Consider the following 24,366-nt stretch of genomic DNA (forward strand, 5'->3'; position numbering starts at 1 on the left):
GAATTATCCACTCTAATTTGCCTCAGGACAACAAAACATCCTCTTCTGTAATCTGTGTATGGCCCATGAACTTGCCGCTGCTGTGCCCCACTTCTATAGACTCTGTCCATCTCCCAATTAAATACAGATGCAAAAAATCTATTCAAGATTTCTCCCATATCTTTTGGCACCATGCATAGATTGCCATTCTGATCTTCCAGAGGACCAATTACAATCTTCTTGCACTGTAGAAGTCTATCTGTCGAAGTCATTAAGGTTCTCCTTCACCCTGTCTGCTGGAGCAACCTTTTGCCTTCTTTGAGACTTCTTGTTTTCTTTCTTAAGTGTTATTTTGTATTTTTATACTCCTCACGTACCTCATCTATTCCTTTCTGCCTATACCTGCTATGCATCTCCTTTTTTTTAACAAGGGCCTCAATATCTCTTGAAAATCAAAGTTCCCTAAACCTGTTATCCTTGCCTTTTATTCTGATGTGCACATACTAACTTTGTGCTCTCCAAATTTTACTTTTGAAGGCCTCCCACTTAGCAAGTATAACTTTGCCAGAAAATAACCTGTCCCAATCCGCACTTGCCAGATTCTTTCTGATACCAACAAAGTTGGCCTTTCTCCAATTTAGGATCTCAACCCAAGGACCTGACATATCCCTTTCCATAATTACCTTGAAACTAATGGCATTATGATCACTAGCTGTAAACTGTTCGCCTGCATAAACTTCTGTTAACTGACCTGTCTCATTCTGTAATAGGAGATCAAGTATTGTACTCTCTCTCGTTGGGACTTCTGGTTACCAATTAAGGAAACTTTCCTGAACACATTTGACAAATTCTATCCCATCTAGTCCTTTTACAGTATGGGAATCCAGTCAATGTGTGGAAATTTAAAATCACCTACTATCACAGTCTGCGATCTCTCTATAAATTTTTTCCTCTAAATCCCATGGGTAGTCTATGATATAGCCGCATTAATGTGCTCATATATTTCTTATTCCTAAATTCCACCCATAAAGATTCACTGGATGAGTTCTCCAGTCTGTCCTGACTAAGCACTGCTGTGACTTTTTCCCTGGTTATTAACTTCACCCATCCACCTTCGATCTCTAGCATTCTAAGGAACCCTGGTATACTGAGCTACCTGTCCTGCCCCTCCTGCAACCAAGTCTCACTAAAGGCAACAATATCATAATTCCATGTGTTGATCCATGCCCTGAGCTCATCTGTCTTTCCTACAACACAAGTGAAGTGACATTTGCAATACCACTCCCCCGGAACTATTCCAGAATCAAATGCCTCCACAATTTCAAAACCCTGGGGTGTAGCTGAACCCCAATGCACTCCTACACCATTGAGTTTATTTGTTTGTCTACAATTAGTATTATTTTAAATTAATTTTTAGAACATAAAATTTGAGTATATTCTTTGATTTTTAACATTATTGTTGGTAATTTTTGATTGTTTAAACTTGTGTTGAAAGGCTTCTGATGAAGTAACAAATCAACGATCAGCAAGTGAACTACCACCTACGTCACATCCAGTTATGAAAGGTAAGCCTCAGCATGAAATAAAGTACAGACTTGTTACTGAATCATGGCATTTGCACGAAAAAATTTCCCTCCTTAGCAAACCCGTGACCATCCACCTGTAGAAAAAAAATGCTTTAATTGCATTCTCAAAGAAGGGAAATTATTCTGATGCATGTTAGGTGCCATGAAGCTGGTTTAGTCAAACCCAGTTTGTTTTCAGTTGTTTCACAATTATAGCTTGCATTTTTGCGAGGAAACCTGGCCCTTTCATACAGAATTCGAAGTAGTTCTCAGCTTAGGTGCCAGTAACTTTCAGGATTCCCATGTGAATGTAGAAATGTCAAAGTGACTGGCCAAGCTTTAGACCTGCTTCCACTGGATTCCCTGTGGAATCCAGAAGCAGAGCTGGACTTTGATGAGGATTTCTCATCACTTATGCTTCAGATTTTGGCTGTTAAATGGCTTCTAGAATAGTTTAATTGTAGCCCGTGAGACATTGGAGCAGAATTAAGCCATTCACTCCATTGAGCCTGCTCCACCATTCCATCATGGCTGATTCATTATCCCATTCAACCCCACTCTCCTGTCCTCTCCCCACAACCCTTGACACCCTTAGTAATCAAGAACCTATCAACCTCCACTTTAAATATACCCAATGACTTGGCCTGCACAGATGGCTGTGGCATTGAATTCCACAGGTTCACCACCCTTCGGCTAAAGAAATTCCTCTTCATCTCTGTGTAAAAGGGACATCCTTCCATTCTGAGGCTGTGCCCTCCGGTCTGTGAATATAGGAAACATCCTCTCCGCATCGACCTGATCTAGATCTTTCAATATTTGATAAGCTTCAACGAGATCTCCCCTCTTTCTTCTAAGATCCAGCAGTAAAGGCCCAGTGCCATCAAATACATTAACCCCTCATTCCTGGGATAATTCTCGTGAACCTCCTCTGGACCCTCTCCAGGGCTCACTATGAAACAACCCCAGCACTGTGTGCATGGCCTGCAACTCTACAGTTGCTCATTGTCTCTTTGTCGGTCTATCATGCAGCCTGACAGAACAAGATAGGCCATTTTGATGCAACCGACCAAAATTCAATTGAGATCTCACTGCTGGTGATGAGTTTCAGCAAAAATATCCAGGCTTATGTCAAATATGTATGTGTTCTGGAAATCAATTTCACAATGCCTTCCATTAACCTTATTTAATGGATCTAATTTTCTAAACAAAATTACTCTGCAGTGAACTCAATTTAGAAGCTGAAAATACAGGGATGATTTTGACCCTCCACGACTCGTGGAACACAGTTGGCAGGTAGTTAAAACTGCCCATCAATGCTGCCCACAGATGCCCATTGTTTATCCCACAGGCTATGATTTTAACCTGCTCCTGTAAGAAGCCATGTAATATGAAGTGCCAGGAGTATAATAAATTAGAAAAAGACAAGAACTGCTGAAACATGTACATCTTGCTTATTTCACTCTCAGATTTCAATGTAGATACACATATAGATATCTCATGTTTACATATACTACACTACTTTAGTTTTTACAATGAAAGGGTGATTCACATATTCACTTAATTAAAGATTTAACCTCTTGCAGGCTTTCTCAGTCTCTGATCTTTTCAAATGACTATATTACTGTCATTGTACTTAAGGAAGACGTTATTCCTTTATTCAGTTCAGTGGATTCTTATATGTGGAATCGAACATCTTATTCACTTGTCTACCTCTTGAAATAATGAAGTGTTTCACATGTATACTTCTGATCCTATCTGCTATCCATAATGAACGGTAAGTTATGTTTGGCTGATCTATTTGAGTTCTCTAAGGATGTAACTAGTAGATAAATGAGGAGGGATGAGTGGATCTTAAGCATTTAGATTTTACATGTCCCTTGCAGGAGGTTGGTTATCAAGGTTAGGACACATAGAATCAGAGGTGAAATGTTGACATGTGTAGAGGATTGGTTACTGGACTAGGCATCTTTCTCAGGTTGGAGGGCTTGACTAATGAAGTACAACAGGTATCTGTACCATGAACCCAGCTCTTTGTAATCAACATGTTATTTGAGGAAACCAATTTTTTTCATATTTTCAACTTTGTTGATGAAATAGAGAATTGTTGGGATTGTGAATTTGGAGGAGAAAGTAAAGAGGCTTCCAGGGGATTTAAAGAAACTGACTAGGTGAGAACATGGCAGATGTAACTCAATGTAGAAAATTGTGAGGTCATCCAGTTTGATAAACATAACAGAAAAGCAGAGTATTGGTTAAAATGGTGAGAGATCAGCGTTGAAATTCAAAGGGAACCTAGCAGATGTTTCTACACAAGTTACTAAAGGCCAAATGTGGGTCTAGTAGGACATTGAATAAGGAAGTCGTACTGTAATGGTTTAATGCCTTGGTGAGACCAAGTGCCATCTGTGTGGTGTCTTCAATCTTGCTGAAGGGTAGTGGCCTAAATCGTCAACTGTACTCTTTTCCAAAGATGCTGCCTGGCCTGCTGAGTTCCTCCAGCATTTTGTGTGTGTTTGAATTTTTAGCATCTGCAGATTTTCTCTTTTGTTTGTGGTTTTAGTCTCCTTGCCTAAGAAAACTTGGCTTTGCCATAAATTAAATACGGCAAAGGTTTATTAGACCTCTTATAGGGATGGTGGGTTTGTTCTGTGAGGAGAGATCGAAAAGATTGGGACTGGTCTCTCGCAAATTTAGAAGAATAGGAGATAATCTTTTTGAAACTTATAATATTCATAAAAGATTTCACAGCCTAGCTTGATACAGGTGTGCACTTAAGTAGCCTCTGTAGTTTCTGTTGTGATCCCTTTGGTTAGGAGGCTTGCCCTTGTAAAGTGGATGTAGATATATTTCTGGGATAATCAAATTTGAGTGTTCCACAGCTCCTATTCATGCCAGAGTCAAAGGTTTTAGTGATCTCAAAGGCCACGTGTGGTGCTTGTATTTCCTTTGAAGTAATTACGCTTTGAAGATCATGTCCACTATGCCACCCCTAGATGGATGGAACCCACACTGTAATTCAGAGTGCAGCCCTTTGACTGTCAAAACAAGGGCAGCTAAGGAGGACTCTGGCAATGACTTCCCTTGTAGCAAAAAAACAGGGAGATCGCTCTGTAGTTACCATGTTGGAGAGTTTATTTCCTTTGTTGAGGATGGTCTAGAATCTAGAATGACCGTAGATTATGACATTCTGAAGATGCCGTGAATATCTGCCCCTATCCCTCTGTTGTATGCGGTTCCAAGCCTAATATGAAAAGTCCCTTATTGGCAGACCTAGCAATAGTAAAACTGAATGTGGCAGTACTGAGTGATATGTGACAGGTCAGATATGGTCATCTCAAAGAGCAGGGCAATGGCTGCACTTTCTTCTGGAAGAACAAATGGAAAGAAGAACACTGCTTTCATAGAATGGGCTTTACCACTAGACTGAGCTTGTTTGTTGTCTTAGCAACTCTCCCTGAGGGATTATTGAATACTTCATGATCCTTGAATCACTTTAAAATGGAATTGATATGCTGTAATCATCAGTGCATGCACACCAACCTCAGTAGTGACAGATGAGATTAAGAGTAATTTCATCTCGAACCTTTGAAAAAAAAATCCTATTTTACATCTCAGAAAAAGACAAACAGATCCTACAGGGTGACTTGGCAGGAAAAGATGCAATTGACTGGCAAGGCAGAAGTGCTGCGGGAGCTATCTCCAGTGCAGTCTTGCTTCAGACAAAATGCTTGAAGCGTAGTCTTGTCATAACCAACACCCTGTTACATCAGAAAGATTAACTCATGATATGTTGATTACCACCCCGGATCCAAGCTCAGGCACCTATAAGATCTTATGATCATTTATGTGAGGAACAAACAGATGCCCTCATTATCTATGTCATGACAGGAACTGATGACTGCTGAACTGACCATGGCCTTACCAGGCTCCAAAACATCAGTGCCCACAGAAACTTTACCACAAGAAGATCAATGTTAATGGTCTCAAGGACTCCACCTACCTATCCTGGTGTTACCTCTCCATGTTGAGGATATGTGTGTGTTTTTTTCTGGTGGTTAAAACTCTCACTTTGAATTAATATAGATGTGGTGACTTCTGTTACAATTGTAATAGCTTTCAAACCACCTATTTTTAATCTTGCCTTTGGAACTGTGGCCTTTACTATTGCTCTCCGCTGGTGAACTACTTTGCCATTTGTCACTGCCATTTCCTTAGATGTTGCAATTTTGCAAGCTAGATCAAATATGAGATGACGTCTGCTTAATATATCTGAATTTGTTCACTATTTAAGCCATAGAGAAACTTAACATGCAGAATACAATCTTGAAAAGTGCCAAAGTAATGCCAAGTCAGATCTTCAATGAGATGATACTGTATATTCAATACTAGCATTACCCAGTATCTGTTTCCTAGTTGAGATTTATAGCTCTCGATAGCTTGAGAGTTTAAGATTGACATGATCTTGTAACATTTGCATGACAGATGAATCCCCCCCCAACACACACATTATGAGCATTCACCCTTAATTCACAAATCATACCCAAAAATTTGAGATGTGGAATAAAATTCACTCATATAGAATTTGTCTAGAAATAAAAGTACGTAAATTGTTACAACTTTTTTTGAACTTCTGTTTCTTGATGTGTGCATGGATGGCCTCACCCCCAATCACAACACAAATTCGCCTCCATGCTGGTATGTACTTTACAATGCAAAGCACTTTTTTTTTGCTTTTCATGGTAGCATGAGATCTGCAAACATAGTTTCTTCAATGTGGGTGTATGCTTAAGAAATGTATACTATATGGAATGATTTTTAAAACATTGTTATATCACTCACTGGTGCTAACTATGAGTTTTTGACTGACTTGCTCGTATCTTATTCTGTTGTTACTGCCCATAATTATCAGCAACACAGAGGAGCCTACAGCCACGACATTGGCAGTGACGAAAGCCGTTTGGGGAGAGTGGTACAGCATTTATTAAGAGTGAAGTAATAAGGACCAGCTTCTGTAGGTGGAGAAGTGATGATAGTAGGTAGTGGATACGAAGGGGATGCCAGTAACCCAGAGAAATATGGGAGTTATCAGACATTTGTCCAGTACCTGGAGGAAGTGGCGATGTTCCTGAGAGCTATCAATGGTGTCAAGTTCACAAAAGAGGACATGTACACAGCAATGTTGCTGCTGGTAGTAGGGCTGGAGGCATATCAGGCATTGTTCATGAGAGACTATAGGAGAGAAGGTGGAAGTCAGGATGGAAGCTGTTTGAAGGCAGTGTCACATAAAGATGGAGTTTTAATATGGAAATTAGTGAAATTTTAAATAAGTAAATAATATTTTAAATAAATTCAGCAAAAATCATGTACCCTAAAATTTCAATATTCTGGCACTCAAAAATTTGGTGGTGCTGGACTGACAGATTTTCTGGACGATTGAATATTACTACTATTAGTACCTCAACGCGGTTTTACTTCACTTTTTTTTTAAAGATGTTACACAGTAGTATCTACTATTTTTTATGGAGCACAGGAACCAGAGTCTGGGTGAGTCTAAAGGGACCAGTAGGAATGGAACCTCAGTGAGTTTAACGAGAGTATGAGATGACAAACCAGCTAAGCAAGATGTTGAACAATGGAGGTTCTGAACAATCAGATACAAGATGTTTGAGGGAAGGACCAGTGTAGGGTTCTTCGGCTATTGGAGAGGGAGGGATCGGGCTGGAGGAGGAAGCCCTTCAATTATTGTAGTAGTTTACCACACAGTGGACCATATGAGCAGCAACCTTGCAATTGGTGAGTAGCAATGTAATAGAACATTATTGAAATCATTGACTTTGAATGTAAAGAATGAAAAGGCATTTCGCAATTTATTCTTGTAAATATTTTTATTGCAATTATAACACATTAAAAAATTGATATTATCCTGTATTTAGTAGTAATAGTCAATGTAAGAAAGTATATTATGGAATTTATTTTTTGCTGTACTTAATTAGTGAACAATAATACACAAACTTGTATTATACAATGCAAATTGTGTATGAATCTTCTTTGGAAAATTTATCAATATGAATTATTGATGTCTGTAGTGAAGGTATTAACTTTAACTCAGTTTCTTAGTTCTTTCAACTGAAAACCTGATCTGAGCATTGGGAATGTTTGCAGAGAACACAAAAGTTTGTGTATTGCGGCAGAGAAGAATGTTGTCTAAGACCGTAGGAGGGTATAGATCAGATAGAAAGCGTGTGGGGCATTGGTTGATGAAATTTAATCCCGACAAATGTGAAGTGATGAATTTTGGGAAATCACATAGGAATAGGACATACATGGTAAAGGCAGGGCATGAAAAATTTTGATGAAGAGAGGATTAATCCATTTTTCCTTGAATATACCTATGCAGATAGATAGAGTAGTGAGGAAGGCATATGGCATGCTTGCCTTCATAGGTTGAGGCATACACTTAGTGGCCACTTTATTAGGTACACCTGTATATCTGCTCGTTAATGCAAATATCTAATCAGCCAATCATGTGGCAGCAACTCAATGCATAAAAACATACAGACGAGGTTAAGAGGTTCAATTGTTTTTTAGACCAAATGTCAGAATGAAGAAGAAATATGATACAGTACAAGTGACTTTGACTGTGGCATGATTGTTGATGCCCAATGAGAGGGTATGGATATCTGCTGATCTCCTGGGATGTTCATGCACAACAGTCTCTAGTTTACAGAGAATAGTGTGATAAATAAAAAACATGCAGTGAATGGCCAGTCTGGTTCAAGCTGGTGGGAGGGTGATGGTATCTCAAATAACCAGGCATTACAACAGTGGTGTGCCCAAGAGCATCTCTGAACACACCACACGTTGGGCCTTGAAGTGGACGGGTTACAGCAGCAAAGAACATACACTCAGTGGCCACTTTTTAATGTTCAGGAGATACCCAATAAAGTAGCCACTGAGCGTATGTTGGGACTTTACAAAACTCTGATTAGCCCACTTGGAATTGGAATGGGGATTGGGAATTTTGAGTACCTTCGCTCACCAGGATTTCCTGGTGGCCAACCATTTTAATTCCAATCCCCATTCCCATTCTGACATGTCAGTCCATGGCTTCTTCTACTGCCAGTTTCAGCTTGGAGGAGCAACACTACATATTCCATCTGAGTAGCCTCCATCTTGATGGCATGAACATTGATTTCTCTAACTTCCAGTAATTCTTTCCCTCCCCTTCCCTCTTCTTCCATTCCACACACTGGCTCCCCACTTACCCCTTATCTTGTCCTTACATGCTAATCACCTCTTCCTGGTGCCCTTCCTCCTTCCCTTTCTCCCATGCTCTACTCTCCTCTTCTATTGGATTTCTTCTTCTTCAGCCCTTTACCTTTTACAGCTATCACCTTCCAGCTCTCACCTCCGCCACCCACCTGCTAGCTTGTACTCCTTTCCCTCCCCCCACCTGTTTATTCCAGCTTCTTCCCCATTCCTTTCCAGTCCTGAAGAAGGGTCTCAGCCTGAAACATTGACAGTTTATTCCTTTCCATAGATGCTGCATGACCTACTGAATTCCTCCAGTATTTTGTAGGTGTTACTCTGGATTTCCAGCCTTTGTAGAATCTCTTGTGTTTAGCCCACTATGAGTCTTGTGTGCAGTTCTGATTGTAGGATGGAGAGTGCAGAGGAGGTTCATCAGGATGTTGCCTAGATTGGAGGACAATAGTTAAGGGGAGAGATTGCATATCTGGGGTTTGTTTTCCCTTGAACAAAAGAGACTGAGGGGTGACCTGACAGCGGAATATAAAATTATAAGAAGCACGGATAGGGTAGATAGTAAGAATAACAGCAAGGGTATCAAAAACAAGAGGCCATAGGTTTAACGTGAAAGGAAGGAGTTTTAAAGGGATATAAGGGGAAAGTTATTTGTTGCTGCAGAGGAAGTGCTAGAGTCAGATACAATTGTATAGGAATCATTTAGATAGGAACATACAATGCCTATAAAAAGTACTCACCCCGCCCCCCACTTGGAAGTTTTCATGTTTTATTGTTTTACAACATTGAATCACAGTGGATTTCATTTGGCTTTTTTGACACTGATCAGCTGAATACACTCTTTTGTGTCAAGGTGAAAACAAATTTCTACAAATTGCTTTAAATTTATTACAATTGTTGAACACAAGATGATTGATTACATAGTTACTCACCCCCTTCGAGTCGGTATTTAGTAGATGTACCTTTTCCAGCAATTACAGCCTTGAGTCTGTGCGGATAGGTCTTCTGTCAGCTTTGCACATCTAGGCACTGCAAATTTTTCCCATTCTTCTTTACAAAACTACTCAAACTTTGTCAGATTGTATGGAGATCATGAGTGAACAGCTCTTTTCAAGTTCAGCCACAAATTCTCTGTAGGATTGAGGTCTGGACTCTGACTTGGCCACTCCAGGAGTCACTTTGTTGTTTTTAAGCCATTCCTGTATAGCTTTGGCCTTATGCTTGGAGTCACTGTCTTGCTGGAAAACAAACCTTCTCGCAAGTCACAGTTCCCTTGCAGACTGTATCAGGTTTTCCTCCAGGATTTCCATATATTTTGTTGCATTCATTTTACCCTCACCTTCACAAGTCTTCCAGGGCATGTTGCAGTGAAGCATCCCCACAGCATGATTCAGCCACCACCACCACCACCATCATGTTTGCTGTTGTGTGCTGGGGCAGCAGGCTGAGGGTGGCAGACACCAGCAGAATCAACAAACTCATTCATAAGGCCAGTGATATTGTGGGGATGGAACTGGACTCTCTGACGGTGGTGTCTGGAAAGAGGATGCTGTCTAAGTTGCATGCCATCTTGGACAATGTCTCCCATCCACTATATAATGTACTGGTTGGGCACAGGAGTACATTCAGCCAGAGACTCATTCCACCGAGATGCAACACTGAGCGTCATAGGAAGTCATTCCTGCCTGTGGCCATCAAACTTTACAACTCCTCCCTTGGAGGGTCAGACACCCTGAGCCAATAGGCTGGTCCTGGACTTATTTCCTGGCATAATTTTACATGTTATTATTTAATTATTTATGGTTTTATATTGCTATACTTATACTCTGTTCTTGGTTGGTGCAACTGTAACGAAACCAAATTTCCCTCGGGATCAATAAAGTATGACTATACTATATTCTATACTATGTTTCACAGTGGGGATGGTGTGTTTGTGATGATGCGCAGTGTTTGGCTTATGCCAAACATAGCATTTAGTCTGATGGCCAAAAAGCTCAGTTTTGGTTTCATCAGACCATAGAACCTTCTTCTAGCTGACTTCAGAGTCTCCCACGTGCCTTCTGGCACACTCTAGCCAAGATTTCGTGTAAGTTTTTTTCAACAGTGGCTTTCTCTTTGCCACTCTCATAAAGCTGCGACTGGTGAAGCACCTGGGCAACAGTTGTATTACACACAAAATGCTGGAGGAACTCAGCAGGCCAGGCAGCATCTATGGAAAAAAAAACAGTTGACGTTTCAGGCTGAGACCTTTTGGCAGAACCAGAGAAGAAAAGATGAGGGGTAGATTTAGAAGATGGGGGAGGGAAGAGAGAATCACAAGGTGATAGGTGAAACCAGGAGAGGGAGGGATGAAGCAAATAGCTGGGAAGTTGATTGGTGAAGGAGATACAGGGCTAGAGAAAGGGGAGTCTGATACGTGGGGATAGAAGGCCATGGAAGAAAGAGAAGGGGTGAGGAACACCAGAGGGAGGTGATGGGCAGGCAAGGAGATAAGGTGCGAGACGGAAAAGGGGACGGGGACTGGTGAAGGAGTGGGCGGGATGGGGGGGGGGGAGGGCATTATTGGAAGTTCGAGAAATCAATATTCATGCCATCAGGTTGGAGGCTACCCAGACAGAATATAGTTTTTTTCATAGAGTAGTGTGTACTATACGTTTTTCCATAGATGCTGCCTTGCCTGCTGAGCTCCGCCAGCTTTTGTGTGTGTTGCTTGGATTTCCAGTATCTGCAGATTCTCTCGTTTGTGAACAGTTGTTATATGCACAGTCTCTCCCATCTTAGCCACTTAAGTTTGTAACTCCCCCAGAGATGTCATAGGTCTCTTGGTGGCCTCTCTCACTAGTCCCCTTCCTGCACAGTCACTCGGTGTTTGAATTTGGTCTGCTCTAGGCAGATTTACAGCTGTGCCATATTCTTTCCATTTCTTAATGATTGACTTAATGACTCCAAGGGATATTCAGCGACTTGGAAATTTTCTTGTATCCATCTCCTGAATTGTGCTTTTCAATAACCTTTTCGTGGAGTTGCTTGGAATGTTCTTTTGTCTTCGTGGTGTAGTTTTTGCCAGGATACTGACTCACCAGCAGTGGGACCTTCCAGATAGAGGTGTATTTTTACTGCAATCAATTGAAACACCTTGACTGCACACAGGTGTATATATAGCTAGGGCACCTTAACTAATTTTGTGAGTTCTTAAAACATTGGCTGCACCAATGATGATTTGGTGTGTTATATGAAGGGTGGGGTTGCATACTTATGCAATCAATTATTTTGTGTTTTATATTTGTAATTGATTTAGATCACTTTGTAGAAATCTGTTTTCACTTTGACACAAAAGTCTTTTTCTGTTGATCAGTGTCAAGTAAGCTAAATTAATTCCATTGTGATTTTTATTCCACGAGGAATAGAATATAAAAGCAAGAAGGTAATGCTGACCCTTTATAAGACACTGGTCAGGCTGCAGTTAGATTATTGTCAACAGTTTTGGGCACCACAACTCAGAATGGATGTGTTGTCATTGCTGAGATCCCAGAGGAAGTTCACGAGAATGATTCTGAGAATGTAGGGGTTAACATACAAGGAGCATTTGGCAGCCGTGGGCCTATACTTATTGGAATTTGGAAGAATACAGGGGAATCTCATTGAAACCTACCAAATGTTGAAAGGACTAGATAGGATGGATGTGAAGAGGATGTTTCCTGTAGTGGGGATATCCAAAACTAAAGGGCACAGCCCCAAAAGTGAGGGGCGACCTTTTAGAACAGAGGTAAAGGGAAATTTTTTTTAGCCAGAGAGTAGTAAATCTATGGAATGCTCTGCCATGGATTGCAGTGGAGGCCAAGTCCGTGCATATATTTAAGGGGGAAGTTGATCATTTCTAATCGGTCAGGGCATCAAAAGATATGGCGAGAAGGCAATTGTATGGGGTTGAGTGGGATCCATTATCAGCCATTACGGTATGGCAGAGCAGACTCAATGGGCTGAATGGCCTAATTCTGCTCCTAAGTCTTATGGCTTATTTTGTAAAACAATAAGATGTGAAAACTTCCATTGGGGGGTGAATACTTTTTATAGGCACGGTTAAGTAGGCAAATGCAGGAATATGGACAAAATGGAAATGGTGGGATGAGTGCCTTACTTCTGTGCTGAATGATTCTGGCTCAGCAGTGAGTTAATTTACAGTTGGTTAAAGTTATAAGTATTTAGCACATATTTGTCTCTGGAAATTAGTTAATAGTATAATTTAATTTACAAATAGTTATTGGTATAATTCATTGCATTAGGATTAGTTTGCATAGGTTTATTCTGTTTAAGGGGAATCAGATGGGCATATCTTTAGGAATTGTTTACGTGATGTGGTATAACCTTTGATGCTTTATTGTAGCAACCCCATCATTAGATGGAAACTGTTTAATTTCAGTAAAGGGAATTTTGTTACTAGACCAACTCTTGTTACTTCCCTCAGTAAACAGCAACACAATAGAGCCTTCTCTTGCAACATATATGCTTCTTAACAGAACTTTCTTACACTCCCATAATCTATTGTTTCCTGCAAAACATTCACATCAGTTTTGCTATATTACTTACTCTACAAAGCACTGACTCTCTGTGTTTGAACTGAAAGGCTCCTGCACCCAATCATATTCACCAAACTTCTGAAGTCAAATGGCTTAAATCTGAGATTGTATGTAACCAGGTAGTTGTATAGTTGTAGCTGCACTTCTTCACAAGAAGTGAGATTGGTTTTGTCTAATTAGTTACCCAGGTGCAACCTCAGCTATGCTGCTTCCTTTTCATGCAAAGTTTTCTTATAAGATCGAGGAGCAGAATACGGCCATTTGACTTATCAAGTCCACAGTTCAATGATTACTGATTATTTTAACCCATTCTTCCTCTAACCCTTAACCCATTTATCAATCAAGAGCTTATCAATCTCTGACAAGTAGTGATTTAGACTCTATAGCCCTCTGTGGCAACAAATTCCACTGACTCACCATCCTCTAATTGAAGAAACACTTCTTCATTTTTGCTTTAAAGGACAACTCTTTATTCTGAGTGCTCTCTGATCTGAGGATCTACTGATGGAAGCATGCTGTCCACATCCACTCTATACAAGCCTTTCAGTATCCAATAGGTTTCAATGAGATTTCCCTCTACCTCATCCTTCTGAACTCCGCTGAGTACAGATGCAGAGAAATAGAACGTTCCTCATATGGTAAACCTTTCATTCCAGGGATCATTATTCAAAACCTTTTCTGGATCCTCTCCAGGGCCAGCACATCCTTCCTTAGATATTGGGCCCAAAATTGCTCACAATGTTCCAAGTGCAATCTGACCAATAAAGTCTTGGCAGTACATCCTTGCTTTATATTCCAGTCCTTTAAAGATGAATGCTAATGTTGCATTTGCTTTCTTGACTATTGACTCAACCTACGAGCTAATCGTGAGGGAATTCTGAGCTCGGACTCCCAAGTCCCTTTGTAGATCTGATCTCTGAAAATTTTCCTATTTAGCAAATGGCCTAAACCTTTATTCTTCCTACAAAAGTAATCACCCCACACTTTACTACATTGTATTCCACCCATCACTTCTTTGCCCATTCTCCCAACCTTTCCAAGTCCTTCTGCAGATTCTTTGCCTCTGTGATGCTAACTACTTCTCTGCCTGACTTGGTATCATCTGAAAACATGGTTATAATTGCATCAGATCCTTCATCCATTTCGTTAAAGTATAAACTGAAAAGTTGTTGTCCCAGTGTTGACCCCTGTGTAACTGCACAAGTCACCAGCAGCTATTCTGAAAAGAATCTCTGACTTCTGTTAGTTAGCCAGTATTCTATTCATGCTCGTACTTTGCCTTTACATCAGAAGCTCTTACCTTATTTAGGAGCGGGTGGTGGGATATGTCCCTACCAAAGGAGGTGTAAAGCGCTCCTTGCCATCGCTAGCCTGCAGGGCTAGGTGTAGCACCTGCTTAGCCCCCCGATCAGGGTTATGTGAAGCCATGGGATCAGGTGGGAGATGGTTGTATGAGCAACTGGTTATGCGACCACTGACACCAGACAGACAATCTGTGAAGAGTATTGATAATAGCTGGGGTCACCCATCCTGTAAAGACACTGCCCAGAAGAAGGCCATGGCAAACCATGGAAAATTTTGCGAAGAGCCATCATGGTCATGGAACAACCATAATACCAATATCAGACCACAAGGTACATATGATGACAACACGTGTGGCACTTGGTCAAAGCTCTTCGTGAAATACAAGTACATAACGTCCACAGACTCTGCTCTGTCTAACCTCTTTGTGGCTTCTTCAAAGAGTTCTAACAGACTTGTCAGGCGTGATCTCTTCGTAATGAAAACATGTTGACATTGTCCTGTTTTATCATACCCTTCCAAGCATTCCAAAAAAAAATCATCATTAATAATGGACTCTAAAATTGTCAAGCTCAGGTGAACTGGCCTGTCATTTCCCATCTCTTGCCCTTCTCCCTTCTTAAACAGCAGTTTCACATTTGCAATTTACCAGTCCTTTGGGTGCTCCCTAACATCAGTGCACATACACTGTAATATCCCCTGTAAAACTACATGGATCCAATTTGGTATAACACTTGGCCTGCAATTCTAATAAGGAAGCTTCCCTATCAATTCTTCATTCCAATCTATTTTGCTCATTCATTTATGTTTAATTGTGCAGCCACAAGGTGATGCTGGGATTGTTCTTTTTGGCAACAGTTTATTGTCCCCTCTTCCCCCTTCTCTTAGCTGGAGCTCCATGTTTTATTCCTGAATCAAATTAAAGATTAGGATGATTTGCAAAGTACAATAGCTTCTGGAAATCTGAAATAAAGAACATACTGGAAACACAGAATTTTCTGGCAGCAACTGTGGTGAGCTAAACTGTGTTAAGTTGTCAAAATGATATGTTCTGTAGAATTTATGTTATTGTGTACTTCAACAGTTTTTTAAATTGCTGAAACAAATTCCCTGTCAAATTGCTAGTGTTTCTGTAACTTTGTAGTAACTGATTTGTAAACATTGTTTTGGGTTGCTGAACCGTTTTACAGAAACACAATGTACACGAGAAAATAAGAACATTAATTTTAATCTAATTAATTTGTACACTGATTCAATCCCATCCTTCAATGACACATCATCTATTTAAGATTTTTTAAACTGTCTATTTTACTGTGCATTCCAGCAAAATGTATTAACGTTCTTTTCTATGGTAGGATTTAGCTCTGCCGTTTTGCTCGTGTGATTATAATTGGCAAAACATTGAACCAAGTTAATACAGCCATTTGAACAGATTCTAAGTGGATCATTGTGCAGTATCTTTCTATCTCTTCAATGAATTTAGTTAGATTACTTGTGTTAATATGTTAAATTTAACTGCATATTATTAATGATAGGTATCATACAAATATTTTGTGAATTGTAGTTAGACATAAGGGCATGAGTTTTCTAATTTGATGGATGAGATTCTGTCCGAATACTAATCCAGTGCTGGCTCAACCAACAGTTTCACATATTTACCATAACAGAATGGAAACGCACTGTTAAAGATCTCTGAGACATTTTGGTACATTGGTTTATTATTGTCACATGTACTGAGGTACCGTGAAAAACTTTGTTTTGCATGCCATCCGGACAGATCATTTCAGCACAGCAGTGCATTTAAGTAATACAAGGGAAAGCAAAAACAGAATACATAACCACAAACATGAGAAAACCTGCAGATGCTGGAAATCCAAAGCAACACACACAAAATGCTGTAGGAACTCAGTAGGTCAGGCAGCATCTATGAAAAAGAGTAAGGTGCTGATGTTTCAGTCTGAGACCCTTCGGCAGGAAAGCAATAAGTGAGGTCAGACTAAGAAGGTGGGGGGAGAGGAGGGAGAAGTACAAGGTGGCAGGTGATAGGTGAAAATGGGAGGGGGGAGGGGATAAGGTAAAGAGCTGGAAAGTTGATTGGTGGACGAGATAAAGGGTTACAGAAGGGGGAATCTGGTAGAAGAGGACAGAAGACCATGGAAGAAATGGAAGGAGGGGGAAGCACCAGAGGGAGATGATGGGCAGGTAAGGAGATAAGGTGAGAGAGGGAAACAGGAATGGGAAATGGTGAAGGAGAGGAATGGGTGGTGGGGGGGGGGTGGAGAAGATTACTGATGTTAGAGAAGTTGATGTTCATGCCATCAGTTTGGAGGCTACCCAGATGGACTATAAGGTGTTGCTTCTCCAACCTGAGTGTGACCTCATCGCAGCACTAGAGGAAGCCATGGACTGATATGTCGGAACGGGATTGGGAAGCGGAATTGAAATGAGTGGCCACTGGGAGATCTCACCTTTTGTAGTGGACGGAGTGAAGGTGCTCGGTGAAACAGTCTCCCAATCTACATCGATCTCACCGATATACCGGAGGCCACACCAGGAGCACCAGATACAGTAGATGACCCCAAACAGATGCACAGGTGACATGTTGACTCAGCACTGTGTGGGGCCCTGACTGTAGTGAGGGAGGAGGCATAAGGGCAGGTGTAACACTTGTTCTGCTTGCAAGGCTAAGTACCAGGAGGGAATTCAGTAGGGAGGGATAAGTGGACAAGGGAGCAATCCCTGCAGAGAGCAGGAAGTGGGGTGGAGGGGAAAATATGCATGATGGTGGGATCCCGCTGGAGATGGCAGAAGTTATACAGAATTATGTGCTGGACACGAAGGCTGGTGGGGTAGTAGATGAGGATGAGAGGAACCCTATCCCTGGTGTGGTGTCAAGAAGATGGGGTGAGAGCCGATGAGCGCGAAATGGAAGAGATGCAGGTGAAGGCTGCATTAAGGGAAGCTCCTTTCTTTGACGAAGGAGGACATCTCAGTAATTCTGGAATGAAAAGCCTTGTCCTGAGAGCAGATGTGTCAGAGATGGAAGAACTGAGAGAAGGGGATGCGTTTTTTATAGGTGACAGAGTGGGAAGAGGTATAGTTCAGGTAGCTGTGAGAGTCAGTGGGTTTATAAAAGAAAACAGCAGATAAACTGTCTCCAGAGATAGAGATTGATTGAGAAAGGCGAGGGAGGTGTTGGAAATGGAACAAGCAAATTTGAGGTCAGGGTTGGAAGTTCGAGGCAAATTTAATGAAATCAACAAGTTCAGCATGGGTGCAGGAAGCAGCACCAATGCAGTTGTAGTTGTCGCATAGGAAGTGTTGGGGAGTGATGCCAATGTAGGCTTGGAACATGGACTGTTCCACACAGCCAATGAAAAGGCAGACATAGCTGGGACCCATGTGTGCCCATAGCTACACCTTTGGTTTGAAGGAAGTGGGGGTGGAGTCGAAGGAGACATTATTGAGAGTGAGGACCAGCTACACCAGGTGGAGGAGAGTGGTGGTGGAGGGGAACTGGTTGGGTCTATTGTCCTGAAAGAGGCGGAGATCTTTCAGGCCCTCCTGATCAGGAACGTAAGTGTATAGGGACTGGACATCCATAGTGAAAATGAGACGATCATGGCCAGGGAAGTTAACGTCATTGAAAAAATTGAGAGTGTGTGAAGTGTCATGGATGTAGGTAGGAAGGGACTGAACCAGGGGAGATAAATCAGAGTTGAGGTATGCAGACACGAGGTTTGCCAGTGTTGGTGAAGTCTTTGATTAAGTTAGCTGCTTTATTAAGGCAGTGAGAAATGTAGACAGAGTCCAGGAAGGGGAGCCCTGTTCCCATGATGTGCACAAAGCTCTGGAGTTCCTTGTGGTAATAGGCAGAGCAATTGCCACACCAAGCCATGATGCATCTGGATAGGATGCTTTCTACCGTGCATGGGTAAAAAGTGGAGAGGATCAAAGAAAACATGCTGAATTTCTTGGTCATGGCATCTACTTGGTGATGTTCACTTCAAGGAACTTGAAGTTCTCAACACTCTTAAACTCCACACTGTTTAATGTAGATAGCAGTGTGTACACTACCAATCCCCCCAGTCCCCCTTCTTAAGATGAGTGACCAGCTCTTTTATTTTACTGACATTGAGGGAAAGCGGTAATCTCCCCCCCCCCCTGCCACCACCGATTCCTCTCCTTCACCATTTCCCATTCCTGTTTCCCTCTCTCACCTTATCTCCTTACCTTATCTCCTTATCATATCACTAGACTCTTTATCTTCCTTCCTACCCTCTAACATTCTTCATTGAGATTCACTACAGTGGTGTCATAGATGAAGTTAGAGCAGGTAGTCATGAGTGTATAGGGAGTAAAGTAAGGGCCAAGTACATAGCCTTATGGAGCATCAGATACTAAATGGAAATAAAAAGACAGAGGTTTATGTTGTCCACAGCACAGACATCTCTTTTGGTTTTGTTTTAGACAAGAAAAAACAGCTTAATCTATGTAATGGAAGTGCTTTTAGAATCTTGAAAATAACATTCAAAGCCAGCTGTCGACCTCTCATCCATCCATTTATTCCTAAGATGCCATTTAACTAATTTGATCCTTACAATACAACCACGCCATCTCTTTTATCACTTTGCTTTGCTTATTCTGTATCCTCTACATCAATGTCTGGTCTGCTGTAACCAGAACTTTACAATATATCTTTTTAAATTCAGTTGCACAATCACATTAGAGTGTGGTAGGTTTCCTTCACTTTGTCACAAAGCAGTGTTGCAATAGTTTCAGTTTAGGACCCTGAGTTCCTTTTATTTCTATGCAGTGATTTTTTGTCAATTATAATCAGCAGCTGTGCTTTCTATTGCTCCCTGAAGCACTTTGTATTTCTCTGCACTGAATTTCCAATTCGTTACAAATTCTTGGGACACAGGTAAAACCCTCCCAACCATTGAGCACATCTACGTGAAACATTGTTGCAGGAAAGCAGCATCCATCATCAGAGACCCCCACCATCCAGGATATGCTCTCTCTCACTGCTGCCATCAAGAAGAAGGTACAAAAGCCTCAGGACTCACACCACCATGATTCAAGAATTGCTACCCCTCAGTCATCAGGTTCTTGAACCAAAGGGGATAACTTCACTGAACTTCACTTGCCCCATTATTGAAATGCCCCCACAACCAATAGACTCTCTTTTAAGGACTTTTCATCTCAAGTTGATTATTTTATGGTTATTATTCTCTAGATGTATTAAGTATGCCCACAAGAAAATAAATCTTAGGGTTTTATATGGTAACATATCTGTATGTGTACTTTGATAATAATATTTACTTTGAACTTCAGAGTCTATCTTTTCTATTTGCTAAAATCCTCTGCAATCTAACTGCTCTGATTTTCACTCCCAGATCAATTAAAACTAAAAACCAAAAATCTCATTAGTTTTATTCTCTCAGGATGATAGCAATAGTTGTACCATTACCCTCAATACCCCAGTCAATCAAATATTGCAAAATATTTCTACTGGTTCCCTTTTTTATATGTTTACAAAGCTGAAACTGAAATCCATGTGCCATCATAAGAAAGGCAATAACTCTCCTTCATAAACACATCATTGGTGTTTTCATGATACTTTCACAATCCACAACTACCTTGAAATTATCCATTAATTACAATTTACATAATTTAATCCACAATTGCATTGAATTTTCGCTGGTCTATAATGTTCTGAGTTACTTTTGCTACTTATGGAATACTTGCTATATCCAGTCCTCCAAAAGTATCTTCCTTCTGCAATCCACTGGCACTGTTCTAGTATTTAGCAATTTTGAGGTAAACGTTTATAATGAGTTTCCTCTTTGTTTAATTAATTTTCACATACTCCTGAAATAAATTTCCCTTCATTATACACAACCATTCAGCAACTATGTTGATATCAGTTTATCCTGTAGTTGAGACCAAATAGTCATTCAACATTTCTGAGAATATTTTATCAAATATAAAATGCTTTGGCATATCCTGAGGCTGTGAAAGAAAAACAGTGCGCCTTGTCTTTTCTTTATTTGTTTAAAAAATCTGATGTAGCAATTTTGTAGGCTGTATTGCTTTACTTGTCTTGCCATCAATTTATAAGAAATTAGAAGAGTATTTCATCATGGTAGAAAGGCTTTGGGTTGTCAAGAAGGATGTAACTCACCATTGGATGCCCAACGACTGACCCACTGTTGTCGCACAGCAATTATGTGGCTTACTCAGTTGAGTTTCTAGCCATTTGTGACCCTATTGTATATTTATTGATGGTGGGCAACTCAAGTAATGACAGTGTCATTGAATGTCAAGGTAGATAGCTTCTCTTGTAGGACATTGGTGGTGTGATTGCTACCTGCTGTATAGCAGATCTTGCCTGGATGTTGTCTAGGACCTGCTGCAGGCATAGGTAGTTTCATTTGTAGAGGAATTTCAAGTGAAACTGAAGCAATCTTCGACAACAATCCCTACTTCTGACCTTTAAATGCAAGGAAGGTCATTGATGGTTGAGCTTTGAACACTAAAGCTGGGAATGCATTCCATGCATTTACTGAAGGCTGACTTCTCAGCATTTTTAAGTCTGGTGCTGTACCAATTATGCTCTTCTGCAGTCTTCATTGAAACATTGTTGGACCACTGGGTTGATGGTACTGGCAGAGGGATAAGTTGGCCCATCGGGTTACAGCTTGTGGTGGTGTACATTTGCTGCAGATGATAATCCACAGCTCCGTTGGCTGCCCAGTTTCAACCTGCTACTGAGTTTCTTGCATTTAGAACTGATGTATTGCCACACAAGATGTTGGAATATGGCTTTGGTGTGGAGATTGGACTTTGTCTCCACAAAAACTGTTGTTGTTTCTTTCTGCGCCCTGTGGCACATTGGATGGCAACCTCGCCGTTTCTTTTGCATTTTTGTCTGTTTTTTTTAACAAGGCTGAGTTGCTAGCTTGACGCTCATCCCAGCATGGATGGAAAGTGTGCAAGGAGCCAGCCAGATTCGAACCTGGTACCACTCACCTCTAAGTCCAGTGCAGATACCACTACACCACCGGCTGGCACATCTGTGCTATTGTATTAATGTTTTCTTGCTTAACGCCAGTTTGTACTCAGACTGGTCTGTTGCGGCCCTGTTGGCTGAGATGACAGGTTGCATACCCTCATCAAGCTGATGTAAGCTGGAGTGAATTTCTGTGTCTGTCCTAAACGATGTATCAGAAATTGGTGAAATAAGAAGAACTAGCCACCCACCTGCCCCATCAAAAACCTCCTTCCCCACCTGTGGCACCTTAACAGCTATCTCAAAACCCACAGAACAGCAGTGGAAACAAGTCATTGTTGATCACAAGGGACTGCAGAAGAAACTGTATTTTCAATGTAGCTGTTTAGATGGTTTATTTTTTTCTAAATTTCACAGTATTCCAGTGTGCCAGAGTTGAATCAAATGATTTTGGCTCTCAGCCCACAGTGAAGCTGTTTTAATCCTTATTGTACTTCATTAGTGGATCATTTTTAATTAATGAAAAGAGGGAATAAATACTATCATAACCTTTGTAGAATATATAGAGAATTAAAAAAAACTTTTCTGGCTCAGTTGTTTAAAAAAAACAAAATATTTGAATATATAATTTTTAAAAATGTAATGCATTTTGGCAAGAGTTCTGAGAGATGTTGTTTATTACAAATACTGTGTACAAGTCTCATAGGATAACATCTCAAAATATTAATTGGAATGATTCCAACATATCTTATATTTCTGCTTGTGAAACATTAAACAAAGTTTTTCTAAAAGGAATCTAAGAATTTAAAATTAATGAGAAGTTAAGATTATCAATGTTTTCACACACAGTTGAACATATCTTCATAGGCAATTCTGTTTATTTGTATTTTTAAACAAAGAAAAAATACTTCCAATAAGTCAGAGTAGATCAAATATTTCTTTATAGAGTACTGTTCTGCTTCTTGCTTGGTACTTCCAAAAGTAGAGTATCTTACTATTTTCAAAGCTGCATGTTTCTGATTTGACTTAAAATGTAGAAATTAAGCTGTAGAAATTCAGTAATGGAATTCCAGGTCTCTCATTGAGAGGCAAACTTCTGCAGTGGGAGACCAAGGTAAAAGTGACTGAACCATGCAGTTAGGGAGATCTCCCTTAACCTCACCCACCCCCCACTTCCTTCCCTGAAGGTGTGAGTATTGGTGGAGAAATAACTTCTGCACTTACTGCGGAGCTGCCAGTCACCCGTGGAACAAATGCTCATTGCGTCTGAGAAACGACACTACTAGGTAGAGATGAGGGGCCTTCAATCTGGTAAGCTCCCGCCAGCCACTCATTCCGCCACTATAGCGTGACTCATTCTGTCTGTCCTCCACCACACCCCGGAGGCTTTACATGCACAGGAGGCTATGGTGGATTCCGTGTTCTGGGATTGAGATGGTCAGAGTATGTCCATGGCCTGTGCACATGAGCATTGGAGAACACTGTAAGTCCAGCCAATTCCTCCTTATCAGCTCACCCAACACTCCTCACATCTTGGGTTACCCATGGCTCTTCACTCATGGCCCTCACTTTGCCTGGTCATTGGTTCACTGCTGAGTTGGAGACCCAGCTGCTGGACCACCTGCCTGCAACCTCAGTTGACCTCACTCCATAAATCCATGGAGACAGAAGAAACCTTCAATCTCGTCAAGCTCCCACAGGAATACCACAACTTAGCCATTGCTTTCAGTAAAAGTGAAACTAACACACTGCCGCCTTACAGACTACATGACTGTGATCTATCTCCTCCAAGGCACCACCCTTCCTTGAGGTCACCTTGTCAACCTCGTCCTTCCTGAAAGCCAAGCCGTGAATGACCACATCGCCAAAGTGCTACAGCATGGCTTCATTTGACTTTCCCAGTCTCCAACAGTGCAGGATTCTTCTTTGTCAAGAAGAAAAATGGGGTGTTCGTCCCTGCATTGACTACCGTTGACTCAACAAAATCACAATTAAAAACTACTACACTCTCCCTTTGTTGGATAGAGTATTCAAAATACTCCACGGGACCCGGATCTTCAGCAAACTGGTTCTACAGAGCATGTACAGCATCTGACAGGGGAATGAGTGTAAGATGGCTTTCTTAACACCCACTGGCTACTATGAATACTTGGTGATGCCTTTCAGACTTCCAACAGTCCAGCCATTTTCCAAGCCTTCATCAATGAGCTCCTCCAAGACATGCTACGCAGTTATGTGTTCGTCTACCTTGACAACATCCTCATCTTCTCCGAAGACTCTCAAGAGCATGTCTGTCATGTCTGATCAGTCCTTCAGTATCTCCTCAATAACCAACTGTAATGCAAGTTAGAAAAATGCCACTTCCACACCCCAGTCATTTCCTTCCTGGGTTATAACTTTTCACCTCAAGGCATAAGCATGCATGCTATCAGTGAATGGCCCTGACCACATTCCCTCAAATATCTATCTGCAGCACTTCTTGGCCTTCTACAACTTCTACGACAGGTTCATTAGAATCGACAACCGAATCACCACTCCTGTCACCTCCCTCACCAAGTCACCTACTTCATGGATAACCTAGCCTGCTGTAATGAGCAACACTATCAAAGATATCAAAACAATATGCTTGGAAGAGGGCACAGAGGGCTATCCTAGCTGCTAACTG

The 24,366-nt window shown here is 41.0% G+C and overlaps 1 protein-coding gene across 11 annotated transcripts in view; it reads left to right on the plus strand.

Annotated features, from left to right (window-relative positions):
* The window catches only part of myo3b (myosin IIIB), a 484,195-nt gene that overhangs the window by 365,031 nt on the left and 94,798 nt on the right, over positions 1-24,366 (plus strand). For all 11 annotated transcript variants that reach the window (XR_011886449.1, XM_072261905.1, XM_072261912.1 and 8 more), the window contains one exon: positions 1,475-1,544. Coding sequence is in view for 10 of the 11 variants with exons in the window: in XM_072261905.1 (XP_072118006.1) it covers positions 1,475-1,544 (70 nt within the window). In the remaining variant the exon portion in view is untranslated. The remainder of the gene's footprint in view (positions 1-1,474; positions 1,545-24,366) is intronic.

The sequence above is a fragment of the Mobula birostris genome, chromosome 6, assembly GCF_030028105.1.
Source record: "Mobula birostris isolate sMobBir1 chromosome 6, sMobBir1.hap1, whole genome shotgun sequence".
Classification (NCBI taxonomy): domain Eukaryota; kingdom Metazoa; phylum Chordata; class Chondrichthyes; order Myliobatiformes; family Myliobatidae; genus Mobula; species Mobula birostris.